The sequence below is a fragment of the Buteo buteo genome, chromosome 11, assembly GCF_964188355.1.
Source record: "Buteo buteo chromosome 11, bButBut1.hap1.1, whole genome shotgun sequence".
NCBI classification, from domain to species: domain Eukaryota; kingdom Metazoa; phylum Chordata; class Aves; order Accipitriformes; family Accipitridae; genus Buteo; species Buteo buteo.
The window spans coordinates 20,446,084-20,469,709 of NC_134181.1; the positions used below are offsets into that span (position 1 = coordinate 20,446,084).

The following is a 23,626-nucleotide window of genomic DNA, read 5'->3' on the forward strand; positions in this document are numbered from 1 at the left end:
GATACCCTTCTTCCTCCCCTTCAATAACCAGACACCCACCAAATGACACGTACTTAAAACTGAGCACGTAACTCCCACTAACTGGTATTGCTGAAGCGCAAAGGCTTATATCCCTTCTGGTTTTAAATGACTGTAATTACAAGTCTACCTGTTCTTGTTACATGTATAAAGGCCTAATGATTTTTTTTAGGATTGCCAAATGCCTGACCTCAATGATACTCTGTACCAATTAGCTGTCACATTAGTCAGGTGTTGCCTGAAGTACAGCTATGCCCATGAGCTTTTGTATCGGATACCCTGTCCCTCGACTGTGTAAGGCTAAAATTCCTAGCTCTGCTAAGTATTTTTGTTTTTCCTTAAGCCATTCTGACCATGCCGCTCACGGGCTACCTATTTTTATGCATAAGTTTTGCAGCAAACGCCCCTTACTTCACTTTCAGACATCGTCACGATCACACAGCTGTAGATGTAGTAACGCGAGACAAAAGGTGTTCCTCCCGCAGCACGTCTCCGTCCCTAAATGCGTGCTGCCAGCCGGGACCAGAGGCCTCAGCCCGCACCTGCGGGGCGCCCTACCTGTCCGCTATGCCTCACACGGGCCAGGCCCGGGCCGCGGCTGCGGCACGGGCCGGGGCCCTCCGAAAGGCAGGGGGTCCGCCACATTTACAGAGGTTTCTGCGGGGCCGTGGCGGCTGAGGGGAGCGCAGGTTCCCGCCGCCGCCGCCTGAGGAGAGGCCGCTCGGGCCCGCCAGCCAAGCCCGCCTGCGGCTGCTGCGAGAAGCCAGGTCGCGCGGCGGCTCCGGCTCTCCGCAATCGGCTGGTGACGCCTGCGGGGGCGGGGCCGGCTGCCGCCGGGGCGGGGCGGGGCGGGGCGGGGCGGGGCGGGCCCTTTTCTGGCCGGGCCGGGCGGCTGGGCTGCACTCCGGCGGCGGCAGCCCCGGCGGAGCGGAGGCGGCGGCACTCGGCCCCGGGGTTATGCGCTGGGGTGATGGTCCCGCCGGCGGGCGCTAGGCTCCTCCCGCCCTCGGGAGGGAGCTCCTTCTTCAGCCTCGTTCTCCTGCTGCTGCTGCTGCTCTTCTGCCCCGGCGGCGGGTGCCTGCCGCGCCGCCGGCCCGCGGGGCCGCCCGTGGTGCTGGGTAAGAGCCGGGGCGTCGGCGGTGCGTGGGTCTGGCGCCGTGGAACTGCGTCGAGCCCGCTGTCCCTGCCGTCGCGCCCCCGGCAGGGAGGCGGCGGGAGGCCCCGGGCGCTGCGGAGCGGGCGGGGTGCGGTGGGTACGGCCGCGGGGGTGCGCGCCCCGCCCGCCCGGCCGCCGCTGCCCGGGGGTCTCCGGGGCGTTTCGCTCAGCGACCCCGCTTTGTGGGCGCCCCGGGTGCTGCGGGCACCGGGGCGGGGCGTGCGGAGCGTCTTCTCCGTAACTCTGCCCCGGCGCTGACAGCCCCGTCCCTGGCCCGGCCGCAAAAGCGAAAAACACAGGCCCGGGTGGGGGGGCGGCACCTCACCCCACCTCGCACCGCACCCCGTGCCGGGGACGGGACGGGACACGAACGTGCCGAAAACATTAGGTTGCCTCTGCTTGTCAGTGGGCGTGGGAAGAACGGGGCTCGCTTAAATACGTTTTTAGCTCCTTAACTAAAAGCAGGCCCTCCTTTCCCAAGTTTTTACTCCATATGAACCTTTCCTAAAAGGGGTTGGAGTCAGATGTGGGAAGAGAAGTGACTGGGTGTTACAGCAGCCCAACTACAAGCACTTAAAAAATAATAGGCTTATTTCATCGCACAAGGTAGAAAAAGAATATCGATTACTGGCCTGTGGTTTCACCTGTTAACACGAACCTGTTTGTAACAAATGTGTAGAAAGTATTCCTATAATAGGTATAAAGTAGTATTTGTTAGATGCTTTTTGTATCCATTGATAAGAAGAATCATAAATAAATTTTAAATGTTTTAATAACTTGTCTGCTGAAATTGTAATTCTTAAGCATTCCAATATATTAATTAAGTGCATTTGGTGATATGTCAGTAGCCAGTCCTGTGAATGTATTCAGTATGCAGTATGTTCTTATTACACAATTAACCTCGATGGTAAAGGGGGAAGAAAGATCAAGAAATTGGGAAAAGGATAATCAGTGGAATGTTGTTCAGTTTAAGCTCCATTTATTTATAATAATTTAGGCTCTGTTGTTGACTTTATTACTACTGTTACAAACTTCTGACATAAAAGGGTAAACGCTAAGCAAGAACTCTTTTTAGAGATGCTGTGTATCTCGGGACCACCATGTACAAATACACAGTTCTTAATAGATGGCTGAACTAACTGAGAGAATGTAGATTTAGAAGTAGAAACTGTAAAAGGATGTGCTAAGAGGCTGGAGTTAAAATGTGAACAAAAATTATTGGAGTTCTGTCTGTGAAGGTTAGAAGCAACCTTTTATCCCATCTTTCCACTCTGTAATGCTGGGTTTTAGCAATAAACTCTGGCGCTTACTCCAGTGCAGGCTTCTTGATGATAAAGGTGATAGTGTTTTAGTTGCTGATCCAATATTCAATTCTAGCTATGAAGGAATCGAAGAAGACTTAAAAGCAATGGGGATAAAGGGATACTGATTATAGAAGCATGGAGTTACTACTGATGGATCTACTGTAAGTATGTATGTTCCTTAAGGATGCTTTTAAAAAACATGGCTGACCTACATTTTGTTTTCCTAAGAGACATTCTGGTAAATACTGCGTGGCTGAGCAGACATTCATCAATGATAGCTTTAAAACACAGACTTTCTTGCTATTACAGTGAATTTTCATCAAATGCTACAGAAACTTGCATCTCTGACTGTTCTAGTCGGTGTCTGCGTTTTAAAATGTGCTGGTTTTGCTGCCCAGTCCTGACCTGTCCAGAAAGTGAAGATTCAATGGGTTTTAACATAAACAAATGTTTTGGGTTGTCTGTATGTTTGAGAAAGTAGGTGCTCTTAGGGAGTGATTTGCTCTAACTGCCTATTGTAAAATACCATGGTTTTTTGATGTATAGAAATGACTGTCGTTGTAAAAACACCTGCACTAAGAGCTTAGCTTCAATTAGACATGACATGGGCAGTGAAGGTCAAACAAATAAAGGAGAGGAAGGAGTGACTGTGGGTCGCTCTGGTTCTGTATGAAATGTTCTCATCTTGATTCTAGTTAACTTTTCACGACCTTTTCTTCACCCTTCCTGCGTATGTGACAAGATAAGCTTTTCAGGAATTACTGCAATGAGGATGGTAGAAGGGTTTAGGACAATCATTTAGGGAGGCATTCTAAGTGCTGGCTTAACACAGGTGTTTGGGAGAGGGGAGAAAAAGACACATTGCACTGGAACCACAAATGCAAAAGGAGATGGAGAGGTGTATGCAAGGCTGCATAATACAGGCCTATACAAGCCTGAGATGGTTTTGGAGCCCATACAAGAGAGGGGATACAGCGTTGAGCCTCCTGATTTATCAGGTTGGCATCTAGACCCTTAATTCCTGATATGTGTTCAGTTTTTAAATATGTTTTTTATCTTGTAGTAAATATGGTCTTATGATCTAAGCATTCACTTTTGGTCCGCTTGGAAGGTAAAACTCAAGTAGAAAGGGGAGTTAACAAGTTTGGTCTTATTCTGTGCATGGCAAGCTGGCTATCCGATCTTAAGGAACAAAGAAAGAAGGAATGGTCTTTAAAGGAATGTTGTCAACATAATGATCACTTCATAAATGTTTTAGACTGGTGATGGTCACAAGATGCAGTGTAACTTGCTCTCAAATTTTTCACGTAATGACCCCACTTGCAGTTGCAGCCTGTGCTTATGCAAGTAACGGTGGAGGAAGTAGAGCAGGAGTTTGCAAATATGGGGCATTGCTCATACATGGGTAACTTTTGTTCTGCTCCCCAAGTACTAACAAAATACTGCTGCTAGGAATATAAAATCGGAAAGCAGATGAGCTGCTTGAATACAACCTTGTAACTATTGGCTGTAGTTGTGGTGGCAACAGATCGCGGTTTTGCAGAGCCCTCTGGCTCAGGTGAAGTGTGGTTCTGTGAAACAGCTAAGCCAATCTAACAGCTCATTAGTGCTTGCCCAGCTTTCCTTGTGCATGCTTATTGGCCACCTTGTGGAGTTGTTTGTCTTGATAAAGCATGAGAAAATTAACCTGTTGAGGAAGAAGTGATTAATTTTGTAGTTGAATTATCTTAATGGAGGAGCTGGCACAAGGAATGTGGAGAGTGGCACCACTCCATTTGGCTTAGGTTATTTTTTAAGCTGATCTGTGTATCATCAAATGGTGCCTTAGTAGCAGAAGCTACTATGCCTGAAGATCATGCTTGTACATACCAATGGAGCAAGACCAGGGACCAAACTGACATGGGTAGTAACTGACAGCAAAATACTGCAATGCAATTGCTCAGTTTTCCCTGAGCTTTAAATAACAAAGCATCAAAGTGTATTCATATAATAGTGGCACTAGAGAAAACACAAGGTAAAAGTCAAAACTTTACTTCCAGAGTCCTGCCTGAAGGCTTGATATCAAAGACACAATGCTCATAAAATGTAAGGTGATTCTCTTTTTTTGGGGGAAAAGGGGACTACTTAAGATACTGAATTGCTTTCATGCCTTTTTTTTTTTGAGTTTCCTAGTCAGCCAGGACAATATATTCACACAGGAATATCTCCTTTAAGAACAAGGATAACCTACTCAATACCTCTGCTCTACTGACAATATCTACTAAAATATATATTCTGTACAAGTACTTCTGGATATCTGCCTCATGTTTACATGCAATTATAATATTTTTGCACTTAACAGTTTGGTTATATATGCAACATGGTTGTCTTCTAATGATTGCAGTAAGAAGTTCCTTTATTTTGTGGTTGCTCTTCCTCCTTCATTTTCTCATAGTCCATCGATAATCACTGCATACTATCTCATGTCTTATCAATTTTGGGAGCTGATAACCTGTCCTTATAAGATCAGTGGTGGATTCACTGAACTCTTTACCTTTTAGAGCTGACTCAACACAATTACTATATCAATGTTCTGATACCTTCTGCAAACAATTTGTTAGGTACTTGGCTAAAGTTTTCTAGAAAGACACCTAAATGAAGTTTGTTAATAATTGATTTACATGCAAACGAGGTTTGTCTGTGAATTCCTGCTGACTGCTAATTGAGGTGTGTGTGTTTGTATGGTCAGCTGGCTAGATGTCAGGAGTGATTTAAATGTTTATGCCTCATGTGATCTGAGGTATCTGGAAGTATCATGTGAGATGTTGTTTGCTTTCTTGTTCCTAATTTTAAACACAAGCCTTTTCTGTGGCAGTCTATCATGGAGTCTGTGAGCTACTTTGAGACATTCTCCTTAGAGAACTGTGGTCAGAGTTTAAAATTAATTTTCCAGAAAACTTGGTTCATTTTGAAGGCATACTAATTTATAGACCAAAAAAGGTGACAGTTATTTGAGGAAATTATACCAGTTAAAAAGTTACAATAGTTGATATATATCCAAAGGCATTTGCATTTCAAAGTAGTAAAAAAGTACCAGTTGATGGCCTCTCTGCCACACAAACAGTAGATTCCTCCCCCCCATTATATAGGTACAATTTTTTCTTTTTTTTTTTTTTTTCCCAAATGAGATTTAAGATCCCCCTATTCATGGCTTTTGTTGAATGTCCTTTTCTCTTTGCTTCCTGAACAGTATTAAGGCAAGTCACTTTCCAGGGTGCAATTTGCTTATTGTCTTCTGCTGGGAACTGTGAATCAGTCATTAAGACTTAAGGATAGTGATAGGCAGGAGTGTCAATGTATCCTGAAGCTAGTTATTGTAGTTCCCAGGAAAAGTCTGTAACATCTTTTAAACTCTCAAATGAAATTTGTAAATGTGCTTGCCATAAAGCTTAATCAAACAAGAACACATCCCAGAAGGAGATCTACTAGCTTTGTCAGGGCAGTTGGAAAAAAAAAAAAAGCAAAGGATACTATAAGATGGGAAATGAATTGAGTTCATGGCTGTATTAGAATGAATTCTGTTGGGATTAATGTCTTTGTGAAAAATGAGAATATGCTAGAACTAATAGATCATCAAACCTGATGAAAACACTTTCTGTTGTATATGAAATCTCATTATATTTCCAAATGTCACAGTTCAGAAGTCAATACATGTATTACACAACTACAAATTAGGGAAGCAAGGGTACTGCTTCAGATCTTTTCTTGGACATCCAGTTTTAACTAGTGCTAATGTATTTTGCAGAACTAAACTTGCCAGTTATTTTGTACATCTGTGAGGTCAGTCTGCAGGCTTTAAAAAGTAAGAACTTTCTGTAATGTTTCCAGCAAAAAGGCTTAGAAACTACAGATAATGGTAGATGAGAAGATGAGGAAAAATTGCTTACAGATTACTCTGCCCACAGATGCTTTCTGTGTATGGCCTGAAAGCAAAGGGAAATGTGTTTTTTCTACTGCTTTCAAATTCCATCACAGAAAATTCAGAAATGTCTGTCCTTATCCTACAGAATTAATTGTCAATGTGATCTATTTTTAACTTGTTACTTATCAAAAAGCCACTAAGTAGTTCTCCAGCCAAAATGTAAATCATTAACACTCTTAAATTGTGTGGGGTGAGGACTGAAGATCTTGCATGTTTCTCTCCATAATGTGAAAAATCAAAATTTGCATTTTGTTCCCTACAGCTTCATCATGAACCCTATTCAGCTTGCAGAATGTACTTTAGAAAATAAAACATGAGTTGTGAATTACAGTGATTAGCAGTTTCACTGTTAATACGGAAATCTAAGCCTGAAAAAAACCTTTTTGTTAATCCCTACTTTATAAGCAAACAGGCATTACGCCTGTACCCGAGACTATTTTTTAACTCCAATATTGTATCTTGGCACAGGTGGAACTTGCCCCTTATCTTTTGTTTAGAATTACATAAAATTACTGCTTTCCGACTTGTTCCTTATCCCTTAAGTAAAAATTAGTATGTAATGTTTCTCATCTGCTATGAATTGGACACAGGAGCGCATCCTCTATCCTCGAGCTTCTTGAAGATAAAATTTTTTAACCAAATTAAACTTGCAGTTAATCTAAGATCATTCCGTTAAGTCCAAGTGAGACTTTGTATACTTTCCTGCTTTCAGTACTCTTTTTGATACATTTATCTTGATTATAATCTGAAACTTCTTCAGTTCTGAGTCTTCCTACTCTGAGCAGCAGTGCTTATGATCATTTGAGTGCTGTTTGGAAAACTCAGCAGGTTCTTAAAACTCTGATACTCCAGATGTTTGTCTAAGTCTTTGAAAGGTATCTTTGCTGGAAGAGTTTGATTTTTACACAAGGAAATGAGATTCCAGGGTAGAACAGAATGTCACTCTACTTTGTTTTGCATTGAAACTGATGACAAAATCAACCTGTTCTGTCCTTGGCAGGTCTGCTGCTGCAACTGGCCAGCTGTGAATGATTGATATAAATAGAATTACACTCTGTTCCTTTTCTAATTAAAAGCACTGATACAGCACAGGCACGAGACCGTGGAACAAACTGTTGCTTTATAGTTCTATAAGCAATAACTAAACAGCATTTTGTGAGGTTACCAGACTGAACTTCAGTAAACTCTTTCTAGGGTGTGATGCAATACTATAATCTCCCTTACTATGCTTTCCAGTATATCAGAGTCCTTGAAATATGACCTAAAATAAACTGTGGTCAGCTACTGGGTCTTTTAACCTAATGGGAAAGTAGAGGTAGTTAATAAAGAAATCCTGAGGTGTATCTTTTCTGCAGTGGTTGAAGGTTGTAAGAGTGTGGTTGCCCAGGTCTATAGTTTGAGGTTCTGTCCTTTTTCAGTTCTGCAGTGTTCCTCTGAAAGCCTGTCTGGCTTTCCAGTTAAATTAGGTGTTCCACTAAAAGGTAATATCTCTTTCTTTAAACCATTGCTAAGTATCAGAGTTCTATAGAAAAACTGTTCTGATTAAATAATTTACTGAAGTGGGGAAAAAAGAAAAGCAAATGTATGGGTAGGCCTGCATTAAAAAACTTCAAAATTAAACATTGACAAGTGAATAGGATAAAGTTATGCACACACTGAAAAGGTGCGAGGGTGTGGAGCTGAAAGGGGTGGGGGGAACCCTTAAGAAGTGCTTAACTCTTACATTTTTCTAATTCAGAGAAACTTTTCAGTTACTGAAGTATCTTTGCCTTTCTGGTTGTTGAGGAAAAATATGATTAAACATAACAATGTAAGAAATTTCTCTGGAAATTTGCTGTTGAAAATTGTAAGAGCATTTTTTTGAGCTTAGTTCTAATTTAGAAATAATATCCCTGTCTCTATCTAGTGCTTAAAATAAATAAAGGAAAAGAAAATTTCATCAAAGTAATACTGGTATTTGGTATATGTCTTTAAGAACTGTGCACTTCAGAGAAGGTACAAATACAAGACCCTTCCCTCCAAGTATTACTGATGTAATGTATCAAAAAAAAAGTGAAGATCAAAACTGTTGTTGCATCCAAACATGAATGTAAAAGATATGAAACTATATATTTGGATTATTATGCTAGCCAACTAAATCTTGTGTAGCAAAAGTGCACTTGGAGGTGAAGAAGTAAAAATAAAAGACATAAATGGAGCTGCTTTCACTTTTCACACTTTTTAATGTCAAATTGATAGTTTGCAGGCAACTGTTTAAAGAGAACAGAAAGAGTTGCATGTGCAGTTGTAATACTCTGAAGAAAAAAAAATCTTCCAGAAAGATTCAGTTTGCACTTTAAAACACAGATTATTTTAATAATGTCCAAGACCATCTGTTTTTCATACCCATGGCCTAACATGACCTGTTCTTATACAGTCTGCTTTTTGAAGAGATGAACTGTTGATCCAGAACTATTCTACATGGTGGTTCCCCACTGATGATTTTTGAAAATCCAAATATTTTCAGTGGAAAATGTGCATGCAGTACTTTGTTCTTGGGTAACATTTTTTTATCCAGTTACAAAACTTAATGGTATCTTTGGATGTAGTGATACAGTATATGAGGGCTACAGTATTAAGATGTGTATATTATAATGTAAAATGTTACACACTTTGTCTTGTTTTTATATCTTTCAGTTCCAGGGGACTTGGGTAATCAGCTGGAAGCAAAGTTAGATAAGCCATCAGTAGTGCATTATCTATGCTCCAAGAAGACAGACAGTTATTTTACACTCTGGCTGAATTTAGAGTTGCTTCTGCCTGTCATCATTGACTGCTGGATTGATAATATCAGGTAAGACTAGAAATGTTGCTCTTTGCAGTTACCTCCTTTCCTTAGACTGACATGCTTTGTACAGAATGGCTGCCTTAAACTTTCTTTTCTGATTCAAGACCGGTGAAAGAAATGACTTGGAATTCTGCTAGGTAGAGTAACAGGATGAATCAGAAGATGTGGCTCTTGCATCTGAGGTAGTTGTTCATCAGTGATGAAAAACAGAGGTTGTCTTAGTTTCTTCCACTTTCTCTCCTACCAGTTACCCACTGTTGGTTTGAGCGCTTATCAGACACTTCTGCAGGCTTACCTAAAGCAGAACATTTTCTGCTTTTTTGATGAGTTACTTAAGTTTTGATGAGGCAAGGGGGAAGGAGGTACATTGGGCAGCTCAGAGGGGACAAGCAGGAGGAATGGGAGCTTGCACTTTTGCTGTCAGTGGCAGTCTCGCAGGCAGTTGAGACACACCGTGTCCTTCAAGGGCAGTCAGGAAGTCTCTGTCCAGCATTATTTTGGTTTAAAACATTGCCTAATTTAAAGCATCCAGACTATTTCATCATTCAGTCTGCTTCATTAATGTTCCTGTAAAAATTGTATAAAAACCTTTATGAAAACAAGAAATACTTAGCTTGTGCAATTTAAAAATATTGTATTGGCATGTTGCTCTTTTATGTGAATATACTGAGCCGTTGTGTAGTTTCACCTCTGCTTTATGTCCTGCTATATGCCTTAGAGGTTAGAGATTTCTGGTGTGTGAAGATTTGAGTATCAGTTCAGATTTTAAGACTCCATCTAGGGGTTAAAACTTGCATTCAGAAATGGCAAATGTATTGATATGGTATTAAAAACAAATGAACAAAACCCCAACAATAATAATAATCATCATAATCATAATAAAGACCCTGACCCAATGCTCCAGATTCTTCGTATCTCAAATTGATTTGAAAAGTATCTACAAAACACTCAATACTGCTGTGTGTTTCCTGAGGTACCAATCATTAGTCAAGAAATATCAAGTACTCCCTTATGCTGGTGTGGGTGTTCTAGTTAAACAGAAATGAATTATTTTCATCTAGGAGAATTTTTCCGATATCTGATTTTACAGGTATTTTATCTTCTACTGCTACATTCTTAATGTTCTTGACAAGTCTTCGCTATTGTGTGGCTTGATGCAAAGTGAAATGGCATAGAACTATATAAAGTAGCTTATATTCTAAAGTTGAAGTTCAGCCGCAATTCTGTGTACTCAGTTTTATAGAGAAGATAAGTCTCAGATTCTGCCTGTAAAGCATTAAACCAAAATAATTGTTTGCATTGTATAACCTCTTAACCATTAGAGTACTCTTATCATGCCTGCCAGGGTTTTTTTTGTTTTATTTTTTCTTCTCGGTAATAGCACTTAAAGTTCTTGTTACTGCACTCAGAATGTAAGACCCAATGTAGTTGAGAGTTGTCATGTGGTAATATGACATGTTTCATGGTTTTCTCTCTCTTTTTCTTCCCTCCTCCCCCAGGCTGGTATATAATCGAACAAGTAAGATTACAGAACCACCAGATGGAGTGGATATTAGAGTCCCAGGTTTTGGGCAGACTTTCTCCTTGGAATTCCTTGACCCAAGTAAAAGGAGCGTTGGTATGTACAAGCTGCATCTGAAGTGCTTTGTCACCTGTAGGATTTTTCTAGTGTGACTTTATACAACAAGCTACTGAAATGTGATTTCAAATTGCAGTTCTGTTTAAAAGTAGAAAAACTGATTGGGTTTTTTTTGTTGTTGTTGTTTGGTTTTGGTAGTAGGGTAGCACATGGCTCACTTAGCTTTTAAGCGTTTTCATTGTATTGTCTTGTCTGTTGTTTGGCCTGATAGATTGAGACAAGAAGATTCCATGTTACTTAGTCTTGTGCCAAATTTAAGTTCTCTGGATGAAACTTGAGTAGGTGCTTTGAAGACAGATGTTTTTGGAAAACGAGATGGGTTGAGCAGAAAATTCTGTGACGGAAGCTTGACAAACAAAACCAAAATAAACCCACTTCATTTCAGCTTGGTTCTGAGTAAGGCGCTCTTTGGCTTTAGGAATGAGTTAATGGGCTTGGGAGATACTGTACCACGCTCTGTAGTTCCCCGTCTTTTGTTGGTGTCAGAATAATTATATAATTACATTTGTGCTGCAAAAGATTTCTGCATTAATGTGTTTGCAGGGTTTTTTTAGTGTTTTTGTAGAAGTCATCTTGCAGAAAATACTGAATCTGATAAGCTTGTGTGAGTAGTTGTTAGCTGTGGCTGAAGACTTAAGTAACTTAGTAGCCAGTAGTGCACTGAGCTTCATGTGCTTCATAGCATGGATTTCTTTTCTTTAGGTAGCAATCTCCAGAAGGGCAGTAATGTGCTTAATGATCTTCACTAGATGACTCTCATAACCAGAACAGGGCCACATATAAAATTGCTTCTGTTCATTTTAGGGACTATATGATAAGCATTCAAGACTGAGGTTTTGCTCCAAACTTAAATATGACTGTGATAGTCAATAGGATGTTTTGACACTTAATCTTTCAAAGTGTTATTAGATGCATTTAATTGTGGTAATACTTAAACCCTATGTGTCAAAGCTTGTAATATGTAACATCTTTCAATGTCTAACATTAGCCAGTCTGCAAATGTTTCCCTTCTTTGCTATTAAAGCATTATGTTCAGTCACTTAAGTCTTAGTCTACTACCTGATAGAAAAATAGTTTTGGGGTAGTTTCCAGAATTTTGCCCTGGGGTACACTGTAAGCATTTGTTTCCAAGAATAAATGTTGGTGAGGTCCAAGCCAACCTTTATGAATGTATTATATACTCTACCTGAAGTTAATCTGCAATCAACAAAAGCTAGGACTCTAATGTAGTAATTTCTTAGATGTCTTACCCTTGAACTGTAAAGAATACATTTCTGCTGCAGAGAATTTATCCATTCTGTGTATACCACATTTTGCTGCCACATTTGATAGATCAGCCAACTAGTAGGAAGTTTTAATAATGGTATTCTCTCACTTTTGGGGGACAGCGGGCAGAACTAATTTTGTTTAATATGCAGCTTTCTAGATTGTCAAAGATTAAGACTACAGTTTTAATGTCTGAATATATGGTATCAGAGATAATGCTTCCAGAACTTAGTTTGTTTCGCGATAGTGTCTGATGGCTACTTCTAATGCTAATCTTTTCACTGTTCTGTTTCTTATCTGATGTCTACAGGCAGTTACTTTTATATGCTGGTGCAGAGTTTAGTAGATTGGGGCTACAAACGCGATGAAGATGTACGAGGAGCACCTTATGACTGGCGAAAGGCACCAAGTAAATCACATTGTTACTTGAATAAAATTTTGACTCTCCCAGACAGCAAAAAAATGTTTTGTGTCTCTTCTCCCATCCCACCTGTACAATTAATACTTAAAAAACTTAATTTTTACTAGTTCTTGGGCCGGGGTACCCCTGGACCCACATGAAAGTTGTGTGGTGTGGTTTCTTTTTTTCCTTGCTACTTAAGACTTGCTTAAAAACAAAACAACAAAAAAGCCACGCTACCAAAACTCATCTCCACAAAACCACCCACCCCTCCCACTTAATACTGGAATTTCTAAGCTCTGCATTATTAATTCTACAGACAGTTAAAAAATTAACACTTTAAAGAATTGTGTTGATGTTCAGCATTCACAATTAATAACTGTGTAACCTGTATATGTTTACTTCAGATGAGAATGGAGACTATTTTGTGGCCCTTCGCAAGATGATAGAGCTAATGTATGAGCAGTATGGAAGTCCTGTTGTCTTAATTGCCCACAGTATGGGTAATATGTACACCCTCTATTTCCTCAACCATCAGACTCAGGATTGGAAAGACAAGTACATAAAGGATTATGTGTCATTAGGTGCTCCATGGGGAGGAGTGGCTAAAACTCTCCGTGTGCTGGCTTCAGGTAGGTAACTTGAGCATTTGCAATGTATTTTGTTAGCAGTGCGAGATACTAACTAGACTTAACTGTAAGACTAGAGGATGAGGGTTTAAGTAACTATGAAGTTAAATATAATTTTTTCATAAGTGATGGCAACTTTGTTTCAAGCCCTGTGACCAGACTCTCATTCTTTATGTTTGTGGGAGTGAACTGAATTTTTTTACATCCTGTAACCAGGAGCTGTGTTGCCTCTTGACTTCTCCTAACCTATTTTCAGCAGATTGTTGTCATCTTCTGTTTGGCCTGGTGTCTTCTATTTCTGTCACTTCTGTCTCCAGCCTGATTGCTCTCTGTTCAGTATTGCAAAGCTAACAAGGACTCCAGAGCATTCAGTTGTTTCCTTTGATTAAAGATCACACAGCTGCTTGAGGTTAACATTAAGGGAAACTTGTAGACAGGGTGGTGAAGTGGTGCCCGCAGCACAAAAGCCTGTTGAAGGTTATAACTCTACAGATAAGGAAAGTGTATCTTTGAGATCGTGGGTTTAGCATACTAAATATGCCTGACACTGGGGGTGGGGGGAGCGTAACCTATTCACTAAGTAACTGCAAATGACTGATGGAAAAAGTTCACTTACACCATCATGTGATACCATAATTATTTCATGTGCTTTGGCATTTAGTTCATGATGTTTTGGGCTTGGTTTTTCTAGCTTGTTTCTGACTTGTTAGCTTTGGATATCACTATCTTCCTAAACAAAGCTGACATCAGAAACTGGACTTCATAAAAATGCAGAACGCACAGCAAGTGCCAGTCATGCATGGACAGATCAAAGAATACTTTGCTTACCAAAGGCATTTGATTCTGAATAGTAGTGCATAGCTCAGTTACTAATTAGAAAACTTAAATTAGATGTTTGTATTGAGTTATACATTGTTAAATCTATTGCAATGGCACTGTAAAAATTAATATCCCTTTTCTCACAGGCTTCTGCTGACAAGTTTGCATGCTGCAGAAATGGCAGGAAGTGAGCAATGTTAACTTCATAAATTTCCACATGATTATATAAAATTCCACTGTCCTAGATTTCTGTTGGATTAAAATTTTATGCTTCATGTCTTGTTCATACTTTGTAATGCATCCCATCCAAAGTGGCTAGCTATACAAACGCATAATGCATAGTTGAATTTCTACTAAAATGTAGTCACCTTTTAGTCTGTATGTCTGTAATAAACTCCATGTTTTAGAGCAGAAATTTAAGAATCATGTAGGAAAGTTAAATGGGCAGAACATAATATCAGAATGCACATTTTTATGCTAGTTCTGTCTAAAATATCTGTAATAAATCACCACCATCAGGCATTTAATACTTGGATTACATTAGTCTATTAAAGAGTTTCTAAAACTGACATTATCAGGATGTTAGTACGCAGAGGAATTGTGGCTTTAAAGAAAAATACTGCATTGCTGCAGGAAAGACAAGGCAAGCTATGAATGCATTCTTTCTGCTCCCATTCCTGTTTATAATATGGTAATGGCTAGGAACTGTATGTCAAATCCACAGGTGTGTTATTAAAGTGGTAAACAGTACACAGGTGGAATTATTTTCTCTAGAACTTCTGTAATACTTTCTGCTACTTATTCATGTGCTTTGCAAGATCAATACTTATATCATTACAATTCCAGTGCCAATAAAGTGAGGAGGTTTTTCCCACTACAGTGATCAAAGACACAAAGTTCACTCTGGTGGCTTGGTGTGGGTTGTTTTTTGGGTTGTGGTGGTTTTTTTTTGTCAGCTTGAGATGCTAGCAGTGTCTTCCTTAGACCTAATACTTTGTTCACTATAATGTCAATTACAGTCTGCCTGCTGACTTAAGCATGGTCTTGGCTGTACAGTATTTCTGCACTTCAGAGAAAAGTAAAGGATTTGATAAGCATTTTGTAACAGTTCTGTAAGAGAAGGCTGGAATAGTCAGGTTCTGTGTTTGAGTATTCTACTGGAAATAAATTTTGTAAGCATTCCTTTCATTGTTCAATTTGGAACTTGGGCTTTCTTTGTTGAAAACTGCCAAGTAGTATTCAGTAGCTTAGTGATGAGTGCATAGTTAAGTATTTATACTACACAGTAATATGAAACGCATTTTTCAGGACCTTTGTGATTCTTGCTGTGCTCTTTTGAGTTTCCTTTTTATCTGTTTCAGAGTTATACTAGCCATGTCTCCATGTAGTCGTCCTAAAGATGGCATTAAACTGTGCTTTAGGTCTTCTTGCTGAAGCAATAGTGCCACCTTATGGAACTGAAAAATATACTTTGGTGCTATTTCAGGAATAGTGGTTTTGGTTTCAGTATTTCAGTTTCTATGGTGTGGTTGACCTGGATCACTATGTGCTGTAACCACCTGGACCTAATAATAGAAATTCTGATTCAAAGTTCAGCTGACAAAAGAATTGAGGTGTGCCAGCCATTGTGATAATGGAAAATAGGTCTGATTAGACAGTCACCATGAAAATAAACTCGGATCTGTCTCAGGGCTTTTTTAAAAAAAAAATAAAAAAATAGTTTGTTTCTAGTAATCACTGTATCTGCCACTTATTAAGCAGCTTTTAAGTTTGTGAAGATGCAAGAATAATGGTTAAAATATGAAGAAAGATGCATATAAACTATAACCTAGTCATGTGTTAGTTTGAGCCATCTTTGGAACAAACTGCTAAGAAAACAATGGACTTGATGTCTACAAAAAAATTCTTGAAATGTTTTGGTCAAATACTAGTTCTGTAATAAGACTAAGTCTAAATTTGGTAAAATGTAACAATTTTGGTTTTATTGGGTATTGGATAATTTAAGACCTTTATTGATAATAAGCTCTAGCTCTCTAGATTTATATTATATTAAGACAACATAATGCCTTGGAATAGCTTGGCCAGCGGAAAACATTTCCCAAGTATAGCAGTTATCAACTGGTCTTTCAAGAATTGTTGGTTTTATCTGTTGTCCCCCACCCCCTTACCCCAGCAAAGATGTTTAGGTTACCAGAGTTGCTAGAAATACTACTGCTACATTAGAGAAAACCTGTGTTCTGAGCAGCACAAGTATTTTAGCAGCCCTGAAATGCTGACTGGAAGGGAAGATGCTGATACCAGCAATTTTCTATGGTTCCCACCAGAAGCTAACAAGCTCTAACTCTTTTTTTCTTCTCTGAAGAACTATGCATAGAGACTGAATTGGTCATTGAGTGTAGCATTCTTTCTTGATGGCATAAGCAGAGACAGTAAAACTTGCTTTGCTTCTGTTTCCTTTTATGATGGTTATCTTTTTAGGTAATTATTAAGAGTCTGCTATTTTCTTTCAGTTGTAGGCATGTTCTGGTAGGTTTTGTTATAAAGGGAGTACATAAACTGGTAAAACACTATGCCAAATGGTAAATAAATCAATAGTAACTTTTATAGCTATCCTGAATGAAATACTGCTACTCTGCTTGTTTTGAATGTGCAAAATTTTAAACATTTTGTTAAGCCTATAAAGTCTCTTCATGAGTTCTTAAATGTGTGTGGATAGTAGTGTTTATCTGTTCTTTCAGCAAAAACATGATCTAGGTACCAGAATCACTGTAAAACACATTTCCAGAAGATCATTTAAGACAAAACTTGCAAGACAAAACTTGCAAATGGTATAAATAATGCCTAATAAAAACTGATTTCTTACTTGGCTCACACAGGAAATTTTTTCTCCTTTAAAAAGGAACATATTGGAAAGGTGGCAGTGTTCTTGGTTTGTCATTCATTCATCAACTTGTATTTAAATTTGTAAGTTACTGGAAGTTAGTCTGCAGAAGTTAATTATCAAGACAATTATAAATGAGGAAAAACTTCTCAAATTGTCACTGTAAGCAAAGGGAATAATCTCTTTATTCATGTTATTGCTGTGAGTGGTAGTAATTGCTACTGGTTGAGATTCATGCTTTGCTTTGTGTATAATGAAATTCCACCTTTTTTTAAGGTGACAACAACAGAATACCTGTTATCAGTTCACTCAAGATTAGAGACCAGCAGAGATCAGCAGTTTCCACAAATTGGATGCTTCCTTACAACTACACATGGCCTCCAGATAAGATCTTTGTAAGCACACCTACAGCTAACTACACTCTTCAGGATTACAGAAAATTCTACAGGGACATCAATTTTGAAGATGGCTGGCTCATGAGACAAGACACTGAGCACCTGGTCTACCAGATGACACCGCCTGGTGTGCGTATACACTGTCTTTATGGTACTGGTGTGGAAACACCCGATTCCTTCCATTATGAAAGTTTTCCTGACAAAGAACCCAAGATTCTTTACAGCGATGGGGATGGTACAGTAAACTTACAGAGTGCCTTGCAATGTCAAAAGTGGGTGGACATGCAAAAACAGGAAGTGGTGATATTTGAGCTTTCAGGAAATGAGCATATTCAAATGCTATCCAATGATACTACTATCTCCTACGTGAAAAAGCTGCTTTTTGATTTGTGATACCTTGTGTTGACAGTTATTTTCCTCACCTGTGATGCCTTCCCTTAAATATGGGAAAATACCTTTTAATCCCTTGATATTTAGATATTTGAATTATTTATTTTGTGTTCTTTTTTTAAGGCTGTGTTTAAGAAGTTGTTTGGTGTCCTAAATGATCATTTGTCCCCTATTTGTGTTTATGATGCTTCATAGTATTTTCACATTCTGCAAATTTGCTCAAATATGCATTTTGGTGCCTCTAGTGTTGTGTCCAATATTCATACAGACTTTCATTTGGAGATTGTGTAGCCCCTTGCACATACTACATAGAATCATAGATACCTGAGTTCCTTTGTGTGGTCTTTGCAGGGTTTGGAGTGGGAGGGCTAGGAAGGATTGCAATTTTAGATGCCCATAAAACAAGGGAATGATATTAACAATTTGGGAAGCACAGTAAACTTTTTAAAGGGTCTTGCATATTTTGATCCACAGTTCCCAGTACCTTAATTTGTAAATGTGCATATCTACTAGATAAGATAGGGAAGAGCTCTGCCTGGAACTGTACTACCTTTGTCATAATCTAGCCTTTCTTTTATTACAGCTTTTGGGGGAAAAAAAAAAGTGTGTGAATTACTTGAAGCTTATTATTAGGTAACTTTTTTTTTTAAAAGAAGAAATTGTTTGCTCAACTTCTAGAACCTGATTACATACAATCTGGAGTCTGAGGAATTCTCACTTTGTGCTTTATTTATCAATGAGGGAAAGAAGCTAAACAGTGGTTAGTGCTTGCAATAACTGTAGCTCTGTGGAGTAGCACATAAATTAAAACTCATTGAGTTGAATACTGGCAAACAATCCATACAGTGCAGAATTGCATTTCTGGGTGAAAAGTGATCTCATGTAGTAGAAGTGATAATGGATGGTGGGCATTAATTCAAAAAGAAAAGTGAACTTCCCGAAATGGGGTGGGGAATGGAAGTCAGCATAATACAGTATGAAGTATAAACCTTGTTCTCAGTCAATACTTAAGCTCTGATCTAGTTACTGATCAAGTAGTGATTGGAAGAACATTGCATTCAGCTGAAAAGCAACTCTACATTTTAAGACTAAAATCCATTTCCCATAGATTACAAGTTTCATTATTGCTGTTATAAGAAGTTGGGATACACTGTTCCTTAAATGTTTCTGTAAACTGCTGATTATGCAACTCTGTTAATTTCCTACAGTATCATTTTACTCAGTGTTTAAAAAAAAAAAAATTCAACTCTGAACTCCACAGAAATGATAGCCTAAAGGCCATCATATTTACAACCTTGATTACAGAAGTCCTGCTGGAGAAAGTTTCACTTGAAGATTCTCTTTTGCTTGCTTTAAAACCAGTCACCCAGTTAGACTGCACTTAGTTTTCTGAAAACACAATTTTGAATGCTTTCAAAATGCTAGGTCCTCCAAGAAAACTGTTTTAAGAGTTTCAGAAACTCATCAGAACTATTGAAGATTCATTACTTAAACTGAAGTTGTCGAAAGGGTAAAGTTTTTAACTACTTTGGTAGCATGCATAAAATGTTTGCTGCCATTAAACGTATCAATAAGACAAGTTGAAATGACAGTCTTGAACTCGTGTTACTGTAGAATGCAAACATTCTGGCACAGGAGATAAGTTAAAGGCTTTAAGTTTTAATTCAAAAATTACTTGTAAATGCAGAACAACTTGAACTAGGGTCATGGATAAGCTAAATAGTTTTTAACTTCCTTATTTAGCTTTGTTTCCCGCCCCCGCATTTGCCCTATTACTTTTGTTGAGACCGAGTACACATTTTCCTAATTTTTAAAATGGAATGTTTATCTCTTCCTCAGTTGCCCAGGGACCTACAGTTCAGCAGCAATATTGCCTAGACTTTTCCAGAGTAAGTACTGAGTTGCCCCAAGTCATTTGTAATTGGTAACTGTTGAAATGGGGGAAAAAAACCCCAAAACAACCAAAGAAAAAACCCAACAAAACCCAAACCAAAAAAAACTCAACAAAAAAACCCCAAACCATGCCCCCAAACCTGAACAACAACAACAACAAAACCCACAAAAAAAGTCCTTTGGCCAAGTGTTCTATTTTATGCAGGGCTGTCAGCTGGATAAGCTTCAGGCTTGTGTTCCAAGACTGCTCAAAGATGATAAAGCTCTTCCTGTGGTCTGACTCAATTTTTGAATAAATTGCTATGTTACTGGTTTACAACAGAAAGAAATTACAGAAAACAGTTTATCACAATCTGTATTTCTTGCTGAAGTAGAATGCCTGTTAATAAGCACTGGAATGAGTGGAGCTGGAGGCTGTATTGCAGGATACCAACATGGACATGAAGGGCTGAAAAAAATGAGAAAAGAACATAGGTTCTTAACCTGATCAGGAGAATGTTTCTTAGCTACATTTAGATCCTTACCCATTAATTGGTAGCATTTTCAGTCTCATACCAAAAGTTTAGCTTCAGGGTGTTTTGTGATTTGAAGTTCCAAAATACAGGATTCCAAAAGATGCTTTTTAAAATTCTTTTCCCTTTACTACTTTCTAATACTACTTTTTGTGCCCCAAAAGGAGAAAAAAAAAAAATCTTTTCTTATTTTGGCAACTTAGTACTGTGTTTCTGAGATCAGTTGACTGTATCTTTTAACCTAAAGATTTGTAAAACAGCTTTCCATTATTAGACAAGGCCTTGATTGTGTCTCTTTAAATAAACTTGTGTCAGTTAACCTGATAAAATGAAGCTGAAAGCTTTTCAGGGTGCTTTTTTATTTGTTGTTTGTCACTATAAAGCCTTGCTGTGCAAGAACACGTGTACCTGAGTTCTGAGTACTGTGTTAGAGCAAGCACAGTGCTTCTAGTGAGATTTTGATTGGATGTGATGGTTCTGCAGGCTATAGTTCTGTTTTATGTCCAGAAGTTGTGATTTTTCTACCAAATAATCTTCAGCCCTTTCTTTTTCAATTTCTTGCATCTTACGATGGAGTTCTCCTTGAAAAATGAATGCAGCAAATAAACTACACTATTCTAGTCATTGAAACTGAATGACTTCACTCAGTATGTTGAGAAGTGCTTACTCACTATGGCATGTTCCTCTACAAGGCAGGAGTATTTAGCATTTCTGTTACAGACCTGCTAAAACAATGTGCACTTGAGTGTTCTAGATTCTTGTGGGGAGGGAGGTCTGAAGAAATAAATCTTTAAGGAGAGGAGAATGTGGCACATCCTTAAGAGGAGTAACTCAGGTGCTTTGCCACACTGCACAGTTGAAATGTATGAGTTTACTGATATATCTTTGTTATAACCTAACACATATCAATCATGTCTCTCTCTTTCCATAATTTTTACTTGCTTTTATTCTTCCAGGATATTTTCAGAAACCAAAAATTGTCTTGAGGACCGAATGTGTTTCTTATTTTTGACAAAATATATAGAAAATGCTGAAGAAACTTTCAGCTGTCACTGTAACACTTCTGAAGAGGTTCAGAGTCACTATGTGATTCTGTTTAAAAACAGAAGGCTTCAATAACTAGCAATAATTGCAAAGGACTTGCAGACCAAAGGAAGGAATGTTTGGTATTAAGGTAGTTCTTGGAGCACAGTGTGTTCAAGGCCCTCTTAAATTCAGGGAATGTTTGGCAATGACTTTGCTGCTCTACATTTAACAGTATTTTGTATGGAACATATTCTGAGACCTAGCATTTTATATGCTCTTTTTGTGTATGAATGTGTTCAATAAATTTTGAATATTTTATTGTCAAACTTTGATAACATAATAAAGTTGATCTAATACAGCTTGTCTCCTGGTGTGAATAACATGTCTCACTGCTCAGATGGAATGTCAATTTATTGCTGTTTTTCTTCCCCACAGGTTCTTGGTGTCTCTTTTCTCACAGTAATTGCCTCTTGGTTCATCTTCAAATGCAACTACTGTCTTGTGGTACATTTGGAGTTCTCTGTTAATTGTTCTTGAATTCATGGAGAATGTGGGTCTGAGATTACTCAATTTCTTTTGTTTGCTTTCTTGTTCATCTTGTATGGGGGAAAAAAAAAGTTCTTGATGCCTCATGCTTCTGTTCAGGTAATCATTTTGAAATTAGTCCCTCAGTCCTGAAGTGTCCTAAATGCTTGCAGTTGCCTTTATATTGTTGATTTCCAAACTGATCCCCAAACCCATGCATGTTGACCATACAGTTTCATGGTTGTATGAAACAATATTTTTGCAATTAAAAATAGTGCATTGTGGCCCTGAAGAAACTTTAATGACAGACAATGATTCTGTGGGGCAAAAACCCCTGGAAATTATCTCCCTTATCAAAGTAATCTAAAAGCCTGTTGGGCAAGCATAATTCTTCTGGTGGCTGGACTGGATGCTTCACTAACCTATAGTACAAATGATTGCTTATAACTCTTGAGAAAAAAAATGTTGAGGCTGAAACTTGCCTTGTGGGGGCTTTTTTTTTTTTACATGATAAAGACTGTAATACAAGATGAGTGCTAGTGACTGCTGCTCTTCTCTGTGCCTTAGATCCTTATTAATCAGACATCTTGTCCCAGTACAGTTCTTGTTCATTCATTCCTCAGGGTTCATTGACCCAGATGATTGCAGGAGAAAGGGAATGTGGCCTTTCTCCAGCTCCCTATTAAAATGGGGAAAGTCATGGACTTAAAGCACTGTGCCAATTCTTGGAAGAAGCTGGGAAGGCTGAGAGCACAGGGAAGGGGGGACAGAATGATAATGAGGCCTGGCTAGAGTGATACCAACCCATGTGAAAGACTGCTGTCCTGTGTAATGCTAGAATGTTGATGCAACACTGGTGTTAGCTTAGGTTGTGCATCTTTCAAATAACAAAGTTATAGTTGCATATTGCCTGATGCCATTTTGCTGTTCTATCTTAAATGCTTACTTTAATGATAGGATGACAGTTTTGAGGAATTATGTTGATTTTCTCTTTTGCTTGAATTATGGTTTTCCTCCAAAGTTCTAGCTTAATAGTTTCCTTTGTTTTAAGACTAATTTACTTTGTGGCCATTCAGATCAACAAATGAGAGTTAAGTGGAATGTTTTGTTCCCAAATTGGCATTCTTCAGGCAAAAGCAGAATGTAATCCCAGAAATTCATATGCAATGTTTTACTCAAAATATTGATAAGTTTGTCTTAATGATTTGTCTGTATTGATGTTGCTTGCCAACTTCTTGTTCTAAACCATGCAGCATCTGAGCAGAATATCCCAATCCTGAACTCTTTTTGTTATCATATAACAGGTGATCACTAATTTTGAGTGAAATAGTTTAGCAAGGTACCTTCATTTCAGGTTTTACGGATTAGTTCTTAAATAATTGAAGTTTAAGTTATTCCCCTCACCCCAGCAGATTTGGAAGCAGTAGTGGTATCATACTAGTACTTCTAGCACTTTTGCAGGTTCTATTCAGTTTGTTACCAGTTAAAGCATATCCTACTGTTTACAGTACTGCTGGTACTTTCTCAGCATTTAAAAGTGCTTGATGTGGATCAGTGTCACCCTCAGCTAACAATCATAGAAAACTATCTGTTATTTCTAGAATGAGTTCTGTGTACTGGAGCAAGTTCTTAAATTTAGGTTTTAACAAAAGATTGCATAGCATGTTACCAGGGCTGTTAAAGAGCTACTGCTGAAAAATCTGGAAAGCAACAGGTTATTTTAAATGTTAGGGTACTGGAAAGCCAAATTAGAAATAAAATATTTCTGTAGCCTTGTAAGTTGTTACAGAGTGGCTAGTGAACTAATGAACCTTTGACTTGTGTTAGCTGGATACATAAACACTTCACCCAGTTACAAAATTATTTCTTTCATGTGAAGGAAATAAAATTTTGTGATGCAAAAAAAGTGAGTGGTCTCCTTTTACAGAAAGAATGTTTAGCATGAAATACAGGAAAGGCTTAGAAGCTGGAAAAAGTGGAAAAGT

At 38.6% G+C, this 23,626-nt stretch overlaps 1 protein-coding gene across 1 annotated transcript; it reads left to right on the forward strand.

The window, feature by feature from the left end:
- The first annotated feature begins 916 nt into the window (after nucleotides 1-916).
- Nucleotides 917-21,474, forward strand: PLA2G15 (phospholipase A2 group XV). The gene is made up of 6 exons (XM_075040313.1): nucleotides 917-1,136; nucleotides 9,116-9,272; nucleotides 10,766-10,884; nucleotides 12,482-12,580; nucleotides 12,979-13,203; nucleotides 17,177-21,474. The coding sequence occupies exons 1-6, from the start codon at nucleotides 989-991 to the stop codon at nucleotides 17,686-17,688; spliced, it is 1,260 nt and encodes a 419-aa protein (XP_074896414.1). The 5' UTR covers nucleotides 917-988; the 3' UTR covers nucleotides 17,689-21,474.
- Nucleotides 21,475-23,626: the final 2,152 nt, after the last annotated feature.